This window comes from Heptranchias perlo, chromosome 23, assembly GCF_035084215.1.
Source record: "Heptranchias perlo isolate sHepPer1 chromosome 23, sHepPer1.hap1, whole genome shotgun sequence".
NCBI classification, from domain to species: Eukaryota; Metazoa; Chordata; class Chondrichthyes; order Hexanchiformes; family Hexanchidae; genus Heptranchias; species Heptranchias perlo.
In genome coordinates, this window is record NC_090347.1 from 27,108,827 (window position 1) to 27,119,397 (window position 10,571).

General features: G+C 39.6%; 1 protein-coding gene across 3 annotated transcripts; it reads left to right on the forward strand.

Annotated features, from left to right (window-relative positions):
* The first annotated feature begins 428 nt into the window (after positions 1–428).
* Positions 429–7,312, forward strand: mfsd6l (major facilitator superfamily domain containing 6-like). Of its 3 annotated transcripts, none has more exons than XM_068004248.1 (2): positions 429–514; positions 1,859–7,312. In XM_068004248.1, exon 2 carries the CDS (start codon positions 1,887–1,889, stop codon positions 3,834–3,836), a length of 1,950 nt encoding a protein of 649 aa, XP_067860349.1. In that variant the 5' UTR covers positions 429–514; positions 1,859–1,886; the 3' UTR covers positions 3,837–7,312. The 3 variants fall into 3 exon arrangements, with proteins under 3 accessions (XP_067860349.1, XP_067860347.1, XP_067860348.1); XM_068004246.1 differs by lacking the exon at positions 429–514 and adding an exon at positions 596–739; XM_068004247.1 differs by lacking the exon at positions 429–514 and adding an exon at positions 771–848.
* The last annotated feature ends 3,259 nt before the right edge of the window (positions 7,313–10,571 follow it).

The window sequence follows — 10,571 nt, forward strand, 5'->3', positions numbered from 1 at the left end:
TGCTCTGTAGTTTCGATGTAACTCCCCAGTTTCATTGTTCCCTTTTTGGTCCTCCAAGGTTGAGTAGTAGCATGTAAGGAACATCAATCATTTCATTGGCGGGGTCCTTACAACATGAATTACGAGTCCTAAATAGCGGTGGCGAGATTAATTCGTATTAACGTCGCAAATTTCGTGACACACAATGGAGATGTTTGCCGTTTTGGCGAGGTTAACGGCGGAGCTGTGCAAATCGTCCAGCAATTTGTGGCGAATCGGAACTCACGGCCTATCTCTTCTCCGCCACAAACTGCTGCGGTTTTGTTTTAACACACGAATAATGGTGGCCGTCCTGAACTCGCCGTTATTTTTTTCCACCAATTTCTGGGCCAATTATTTAACGGATGCAAAATAATATCGGGCAGGTCCTGCCTGCTGGATTTCGATGTACTGGCAACAGCCAGTCTGTAGATGATGCTGTTGAGGGAGGTCTCATTCCCAAGCCAGAGCAGCCACTCCTCCCGTCCGCCAGCAGGTGAGTCCGAGACCACGGGGAAAAAATATCGTTACCCAAATTCTTTTTTTTCCCTTAAAAAAAACGAAATTCTTTTGAATTAAAATGCGCGCGCGAGGGGGGGGGCGCGCCCACGTGACGCAGGGCAGTGCGCGCGTCGAACAGTGGGCGCATGACGTGCCGTGACTGCGGGCTCGTTGGAAGCCTCTTGGCATCGGGTGCTCCTCCGGATCGAGCGCAGTGCAGGTACCGAGAGGGGAGGGCGACAGGCTAGGCTAGGCTAGTTTAATTGGGTTGGCCCGGCCCGGCCCGGCCCTGCCCTTTGCGGTTCGAGGCAGGGTACAGGTGGCAAGAGGTGGGCTGGGAGGAACAGCCGAGTGCACCCGGAGTTCCCTTTAAAAGTTGGTCTGTTGGGGTGAATGTGATGGAGGAAGTGTGGCTGGTTCGGGAGTGATGTCGGAACTGCCTTATCGAAAGCACTCATGGTTTCCTCATAGCTGGTGGTGACGGTGCTGGGCCGTTCCCCAGTCCTGACAAACCTGTTACAGGCTTTCTACTAAATATACTTGTCCAGAACACGTTTGCTTATTCTTACTGCACTTAGCAAACTGTGGGAGAAGTATTTTTTTTATTATTTTAAGTACTTGGGATTAAACTACTGTGTTTGGCTTCCAGAACTTTGGAGAGGAAAGGGTGGTTGGCAATGAGGTGATAGTTTGTATAGACAGAAGAGTCAAGGGTGGGCTTTTTTGAGGAAGGGGGTGATAATGGCAGTTTTAAAAGCAAGAGGGGACAGTACCTGAGAAGAAGAAACCATTTACAATGTCAGGTAGTATTGGGGGGGCGGGGACTGGGCAGAAAGGGGATTTGGGTGGTCAGTAATTTAGAGGGAATGGGGTCAAGGGAGTAGTTGTCTCATGGACAAAAGCTCAGAGAGGGCATAACGGGAGTTAGAGAAACTGGGGCAAGTCACAGGTTTAGGGCTAGGGCGGGGGAGCCTCTGGGCAGTTTTGGCTTGGTGGGAAAAGGGTAGGGCATGGGAAGCAGCTGAGGCAGCCAAATGGATGGCCTCAATCATAATGATAAAGAAGTCTATGAGCTCCTCTCACTTGGAGGTGGCAGAGGAGAGGGGTTTAAGAAGATGATGGTAGGTAGTGGAGAAAAGAAACTGGGGATTAACTTTGCTCTCCAAGATGATCCAGGAATAGTGTGCCAAGAAAGCTATAATATCTTTGAGAGACAGGCTTTTCACACTTTAAGCACAATTAGGAACATCCTATTATGTATGTAATCTGTAAGTATATCTCTTGCATAGATCTTGTTTTAAATCTATTATAGAGTAATGTAAGTTTCTTTTTTTTTCAGGCAGCTAACTAGGAATGTTTGGTAGAAGATGAAGCATAGAACCATGAAGAGAAATAAACAGTGGAATGTCAGCAAAGCACTGGCTCTTGCTAGTCTCTATCATTTTCTTTATTGTGCAGCAAAAGCCTGTGTAATTCCATTTCTCACTGTATACTTCAGGCAGCTTGGATTGACTGCACCATTTGTCGGTATTGTCATGGGAACCAAGTATTTTATTTCCCTGCTTTGTGCTCCCTTCTGGTCTTACTGTGCTAGACGCCATAACAAAAGAAGAATTCTTGTATTGGGTTCCCTGTTGTCATCGTTAGGAGCAGGCCTTCTACTCACACTCATTCCACCGGTAGATAAGGAAACAGAGTACAAATTCTGTAATAGAAGTATGTATGCAAAAAACAGTTGGAATCAAAACATAAGACCAGAAGACAAAGACCATGTTGGTAATTTTGAGATGAATAAAATTGCACATAGCTCCCCCCCAACAATAGTGAATGCTGTTTCAACAAGCCATCCTAGTTTAACACTCCATAATATAAACCATACTGGAATGAAAGAGAACCTCCAGTTGCTGACCACTGTGGAACCACCTGTTACGAACAGCATAACCAAATATCCATACAAGACTGAGCTGAGTAATATTACAAATTCAGAAGTCACAGCTCTATTAGAAGATGTGGGTAGTGCACAAAATACAGATGACCATCTTGAATCAAAACAGAACCAATTTCTGCCGACTGAAGACGCAGGCCATGCAAGAGCTATGCGAGATGCTGCCAATGACCTCCCTGTTATAAAAAATCGCAAGGGACGAGGCAACAGTATGGCAAACAGCCGCTTCGCCAAAAGGGTTGCTGGATTGAAGACCAGCTCTGAAGACAGAAAAAAAAGGCAACACATCAGTGCTGAGCCTAATCACAGTCTTAAAATTCTGGATATCCAGCACCAGACATTTGTGCTTATTTTACTAGCTGTCCCTATATGGGAGGTTCTAGCATCAACTCTGGATTGGGTTGCAGATGATGGGTTCTATGACTATCTGGACTTCATTGACTCTGTTGACCGCTATGGCAGACAGTGGATTTGGGGTTACTTTGGCACAGCTGGAGCAGCTTTTAGTATTGGCATCCTTGTGGACAGGCTAAATTGTTTCCTCAACGCACATACTTCTAGAACTGCAGTGCACTTTTATGGCTATGCTATATTGATTACATTGGCACTTCTTGTTGGTGCATTCTATCCAATTCACACAGCTAAGAAAAATGATATGGTAAACCGAACTGTCAAAGGATTGCACCTGTTGGGAAATGATGGAAGGGCTTTCTTGTATGTAGTCACTGTCTTCATTACCGGAGCTATTGGATCTACAGTAAACAACTTCCTCTTCTGGCAAATGCAGAACAAAGGGAGCAATGAGGCATATATGGGCACTGCAGTTGCAATTGGCTCCATAGCTGAAGGTCTACTTTTCCTTTTCAAGGACAAAATGTTAAAGATCCTTTCACTCTCTGGAGCAGTGGGATTTGGACTGGTTTGCCTTGCAGCTCAGCTGCTCTATTATTCATTCCTTTGGTCCTCTTGGGCAGTATTGCCTATTCAAGTCTTGAATGCTTTTAGCAATGGTGCCTTGTGGTGGGCTGTTTTGAGTCAGTCTGATGATCTGGCTACCCCCGGTATTGAAAGGACACTCCATAAAATCTACTATGGGCTATCCTTTGGTCTTGGTGCGAGTTCTGGCAGCTTTTGCAGTGGCTTCATTGTGGATAGTTTTGGCATAGAAAGGCTTTACCAAGCATGCTCTGTTACTGCTGTACTTTGGGCGGTAGTGTTCCTCATTGTACAGTCCAAAATTCCTCGACAAAAGAGACTAAACTACTCACGATTGTTAGCAGCTGATACCAGTGATATGAGTGACTCAGATGATGAGCAAGATACCGATTGGCTTGTTAAAGCCCTGAAAAATGATGACTTTTTACAGAAATAACTAGTTTACTAAGTTTATCTCTAGCCTGTTCCATGTTGACTATACAAGAAATCTACATATTTAGCACAAGTGCTCTGGTTGCTTTAAGGATTCAAGCCAAAGTATATAGTAGACTACTGGAATAGAAATTTTCAGGTTTCAATTTGGTAACCTAGTTAAGGTTAAATGACTTGTGCTGTTAAATACTGTATACCAATTCTACTTCATTGTGTGTTCATTGAGGCTGGCTCTTCCTTTTATCTACAAAATTGCAGGATTGCGGGTTTTTTTTTAAAAAGGCAAATTATGGTAATTGACAGTTTTGACTAAATTAGAATATTTGTTTGAAATGAAAATTTTCCTTCAATAATTGTTAGGCCATAACTATGATGACTGGGTGTAATTGCTTATGTGGTGTCTTCAGTTAATCTAATATAAAACTGTTGTATAAATGTACTCCTGTGCCTACTGTCATTAATGAACAGTGAACACTTGGAGGGCCAGAAATGTTTTGGACTGAATATATTTTATCATCCACAATTCCATTGTTCTTAATGAGAAAAGAAAGTGCTTAATGAACAAAAATAATTAGATAGAAAAATTGCATTTATACGGCACCTTTTCTGTATCATGCTCTCAGGGCATTCCAAAACATTTCACATCCAACAAATTACTTTGTTGTCCTTGTGCTCCTGTCTTTTTTTTGTGTTTCTGTTTCTCTTATTTTTCTCTTTCTCCAAGTTCCTTTTTTAAAAAAAAACAGAAGTGGGGGAGGATGGACAGTCATTCCATAATTCATGTTCTTTAATTTTTATCTTCAAAAAAATGTCTATGCTATTGAATATTTGGGCATCTTGGACAGATTAGTGCTCCTGCATTCTCTGCACAGTATCACATGTTCTTAGTGTAATCATATCCTATTGCTAGATTTTATTTTCTTATTAAGGGTAACGGTCAATAGCAATTAAACTCTTAGGTTAGATTTGGAAAAAAAGGAAAATGCTGGAAATACAATACAGATTTGTCAGCATTTGAAAAGAGAAAGGACAAGTTGTTTTAGGTGGAAATGTTTGTCAGGATGGATACATGATGCAGTGTTTCAACAAAGAGAGCAGGGGAGAAAAACATGTAAGTCGAGAATACAGATATGCTAACTGTTATTACAAGTGGGCAGCTATTCATTTTAATAGCCAGTAAACACTTTTTTTATAAACTGGAAAGAGATGAAAGGTGCTAGATGATTTTCCAGATTGGATAAACCAGTTGAGAATTAATGCTACTTCATGCTGCACCAAGTGTTTTCTCTGTCTTGCCAACAATACAGTTGAGTCCGCCAGCAAGTCAGTTAGTGCATTGAGCATTTGCAGATTGATTATGTTAGCTTAAAATGGATTTATTCTTCTCTCAAAGTACCTGCATTACTGCCAGATTTGCTGGTGGCTCAATTAGTGAAGCTAGTGTATAACAGCCATACAGACAAGAAGTTCCCATATTTGATTTCTGGTCTTTGCTGAATTAGCTTATCAAAGCTGCAGTGAGTCTCAGCTTCTCTTGGTGAGGGTACGGAACCCTGGCTGATGTTGTTTGTTCTTGATTGCGATTCAGTGATACCCTGCTGAAAAGTGCATGCAAGTGAATGTTTGGTGAGGATGGGGTTGACCTAGACTATGATGACCTCTTTTTCTTCCTAAAGTCAGCTTGATGACATTGTGTAGGCTGACATGAAGAATGGATGCATAGGTGAGGTACCAGAGGGAGACTGATTGCCTTTGTAGTGTACCCCAGCAGGAATCAGTGCCTTTCAGAAAGGAAGGGAATTTTTTTTTCAAAATCCTGTAACTGACCAGCTCAGCAAAAGCGCAACACATTTTGTAAGGTTGGATATTCTGCGTGGAATTAGTTGTATATGTAGACTCGTACAGCCCAGAAGGAGGCCATTCAGTCCATTGTGCATATGCTGGCTCTTTGAAAACTATACTCAAGACGTTTTCTATTTTCCTACTGGATTCCTTTGCCATTCACATTTCTAGAATTTGAACTGAGGTATCTTTTTTGAGAGACTTTTGTTCATGCTCTCCATTTTCATTTAAAAAGAACTTCTAGAGGTTACTCTGTCTCCTCAATCTAGTGGAACAGAACTGTTTCTCAGCCAGTAGGTCAGACAAGGAGATGATCTGCTTCAAGAACCAATGTCACTTCAAAACCAGGTGCAGGGTGCTTCACTCCATGCACCTCAGGTATTACCCCTCCATACTGGAGTATGTTAATACACTAATGCAATATGCCAACTGCATTTAGAATTAATTTTAAAATATAGCCATACAGTGAAGCCATCTTTATTAGCTGCTTAAGGGGTGAATTTTCTTGATTTACAAAATTAAATATGTATTTTTTTAGGAAAGTTTTATATGCAGTTGGGAAATGGGAACAGAATCTTTGCACAAGTATCTTATGACTCTGCCTATTAGCATGCCAGGTAATAGTGGGGTTGAGAGAGAGAGAGGAACTTCATTCACACTTCCTCAAAAAATTAACATTCTCGCGCAAGTGCGTTGAAGTATACAGTACTATTGTGCTTGCATTTAAAAAAATACTGTGAATGTATAATACCTGAACAATATATTACTTCAGAAATCCGTAACTATAATTATATGTCACAAATGCAGATCATCTGCACTATGGTGTTTCATTATTAAATTAATGCACCATGAAAAGAAGCTGTTATAGCACTACATTATATCAGTTGAAAAGCTGAATGCACTGTTTACTCTTTGGGGAAAAGCTTTATAAGTTTTGAGATGGCATTGTTTGAATATATAAAACTTTCCCTTTGTAAAAAGAAAAACAATGCAGGTAAAGTAAGAGTTGATATATGCTTAAAGAAAAAAAATCTTAAATTCAAGGGCTAATTGGCCCCTTTTATTGAAGTGAGCTGGTACAAAATTTGAAATGGATGCATGCCTGACTTTTTTTCCTCTACCTGGAGTTAAACAAAATTCTAAAAGCTATAGGGTACCCATATTGTTTTTGGTTAATTCTGGTCATGCTTTGTTTCACTGTTGCATTTATTGCTAATAAGAGGAACAAACATTGCTGGATTTTTTTGTCGTGGGAAAAATCAGCTTTAAATATATTTGGTTGAGGTTTGATGCCCCTAGCATGGGGTTGAAAGGGGAAAGATTTATTTACAAATGTTTTGTGGTTAGACATTGATTTGAAGATATTCTTGCACTGGTAAAATAAAATTGAATGTGCCTTGCTTTAGGAGGGGTGGTACAATTTTGTCTTCCATGTAATATTGCAAATTGTGCAGTGTGTAATTGAAACTGCACTTTTTAGTTGGTAATCACTGTTGTATAATGGTGTATTTAGTTATATACGGAAGCTCTTTGCGAATATTGTAAAATATATTAAATTTCTCTTAGTAAATGTACTAGTAAATTATTTATTGGATTGGTGACGATGTACTGATTTTAAATAGATGATTTTATTGAAAACTGATCAATTCTGTCTTTTTTTGCCTACTTTGTCAATTTATTGTTAACTAATGGATAATACATTTTTGATGAATAACATTGTTTTTGAAAAGCCAAATTTTCTATTTCAGGTCAATGTTGGAGTTTACAACAGAGAGACATTGGGGTAGAGTTTCTGCTAGATTGCGCTGGTTTTATCAGCGCAGTCCGGCCGAACCAGCGCAAAAGATCGTGGAATTTCTATTCACCCTTACGTCCAGTGTAATTCGAGTTTCCGTGATCTTTTGCATTGGTTCAAAAATCATTGCGCTGAAGCCGACCCCGCCCACAAAACTGGCATTGAATTTGAAATAACGAAGATGGCGAGTTTCCGCCGATTGCAGCTGTTCAAGGAGGTTCTTCAAATTAAGCTCATTTTCTTAGGCGCAAAGGCACTAATAGGCACGTTTTAAATGTTTTTACATATTAAATATTTAATTTACTAAGCAACTGACTAGTGTACACCAATGAAAGTAGTAAATGGCTCAGTATAGTTTTTAAGTCATTTTCAGTGATTTTAAAATCGGGTTGCTCAAAGGTGGAAGTCCAGACACTTACTAAAAATGCTTATTTATTGTGGTAAACCCATTTTCAGCTGTACTAATAAAACTACACCAGATTACCACTGTTAAATACATCTATGAATATTTTTTATTGCAAAGAAAAAAAGTGACTACACTCTATTAAGCTGCCAGATTGCGCTGGTTCAGGCAAGATTTTACGTTTGTGATTATGCAAATGCATTTTAGCAGGAACAGAACTGTAACCCAACTGGCGCAATTTTCGGGTGCAATTGGAGCCCAATTACCAATTGTGCCCGAAGTGGAAACTCTACCCCGTTAATTGCAATTATTCCTATATTTTCTCCATTTTAAGTTTGAGTATCAAACATGAGATTTGAAACTATAAATATAGATTGCGTTGTCATAATTGGAACCCAATTAGTATTTTACTGAATTTGAATTATTCCAAATTAAAAATGCAGCCTTTATTAATGATGTGGAGATGCCGGTGATGGACTGGGGTTGACAATTGTAAACAATTATTAACAGCATTGGTTAGTCACCAATTAGGGATCTTATTAAATTTTAGTTGGATATCATTTCTTTTTGCATCCAACACAATGGGTTATTCTTTACACAACCAGAAGAAACCACTAGAATACTTAGCCCTGTAAGATTTCTTTGCTTGAGCTATAGGATCTTCCAGTTTCTGCACCATATTAGTGTGCATTCCCATTTTCTTGTGGGTCTACCATTACTGCTATGAGGCAAGGTAGCTTTAATATGTTCATGTGTTTTAATGGCCAAGTCATTAAGGCTGTTGTCACCTGATAACTGCCTGATTTGTTTTCATTCAAGGAATTTGCAGTATGGTGATACAGATTTGTGTCTCATGCTTACTCTGATGGAATCTGCAGACATCCTCTGCTTAAGTATCTGGCAACTTTGATTTTGAAATCTAGTTGTTTGATCTCCTTTGTTCCTGGTTGAACTTCAAAGGGTACCAGGAATATATCTCATGGAGCATGTTCCCAGCCCTTCTGAAGTCAATAAGGCCATGATGCCAATCCTACACTCACCTGACGAAGGAGGAAAGCTCCGAAAGCTTGTGATTTCAAATAAAGCTGTTGGACTATAACCTGATGTTGTAAGACTCCTTACAGAAGTCAATAAGGAAACTGAGGCCAGCAAGGGGAATATGCAAAGCATCCGTGTTAGGCATGCTAGCAGGAAAGGATTTATTAAAGAATCCAATTTATGTTCAAGACTCCATTTTGTGGTTAAAAGACAGTTTCGCAGAATCTGTTGCAACAGGCGATATCTGGAGAATGTCTTAAGACAGCTCAAATCACCAAGACCAAATCTGCAAGGCTGTAACTCATCATATAAAATAGTCTAGTCTAATCTTCAAATAGAAATTATATCTATCTGTTAGGTGACTATGTTTACCTTTTCTATACTTGTAAGGACAGTTTTTGTTGAGACCCACTCTCTAGAATGCTGTGTTGATGTAAGTTAGCAATAAAAACCAACAGTGAAGGTCATGGAGGAGGTGATGTAATGGTCTTTTAGCTGACCTTAAAAAGTGAGACCATTGTAAGGAAGTTAGGGAAAACCATGGGGTTCATTTCTCCTGCGACCGAAATCTGCAACTATAACGTGAGGTCTATAGCAACCTTCGCCCTGTGTATTTTCTGTATCATTTCCTCCAATAAAATCTGTAAAACTAAGACTGCGTTTAGAATATACTCCTGGTACAAAGACAACAGCTCCAAGCTAGTTTCTGTAACTAGTAATCAACAATCCCAAGTAAGAGTTGCATCTATTTATTTTCTGTATTTGACGAATAGATTGCACTGTTTTTACAGAACTTAGTACTGTATTGCATTTTCCAGTATTCTGTCACTTTTAATAAATCTGTTCTATGGTTTATAGCCTAATCCACAGTCTGATTAGTATTCTACTGTTAGGTAATCAATAGTGGATGTGTATCATATTTAGTAACTGAATACTGAACCAAAGGTTTCAGTTTGATCCTGGGTACATCATTCTACCAGATATTGCATATATAAAGTCACACTCTAGCTTATGGGGACCAAGAGCTCTGTTACATGAGTGGTCTTTATTGTTGGGCATGAGGAAAGTATTTGTGTTTAAAAACCCAAAAGTTGACCAGATTATGCCCCCAATAACAGGTGCTTTGGTTCGATGCTCATTAACACTGACAAATTTGGATAAAGCTGCTACACTATCTCAGCTTAGATAGTCTTGTCCAAGCTGGTATCTATTCTAGAACGTGAGGGTAATTGCATACATTTCTTGCTCATCACAATCTTCTCACCAAAATATGCTATATTACTGATTGTAGGCCCGTTGCTTCAGCATTGGTCATTCTGAGCTGATGCTCAATATTTCAGCATAGTATAATTAAAAACCATATGGCATCTACTTCTGAGCTTTTGTTTAAACACTATACAAAAGTGTGAACTATGCACTAGCCTCATATGCTCTTTTATGCCTTCTATATCTTTCAAAAGAGTGGTTCCCATCTGGTGACTCAGTCAAAAATGCCTTTTCAACATTAACGATCCAGAGGCACACACAAATGGATACATGAGTGAGGTACATTTGAGGCTGCCAACACCCACAGCTCTGATGCCAGCAGGACAGGTAAGTGGCAAAATTGGAGAAGAAAATTATATTTCAACAATATTGCAGACGTTACCATTCTACACAAC

Excerpts from the sequence above, each read along its gene's own strand:
- mfsd6l (XM_068004248.1), top strand. The coding sequence starts at position 1,887 with ATGAAGCATAGAACCATGAAGAGAAATAAACAGTGGAATGTCAGCAAA.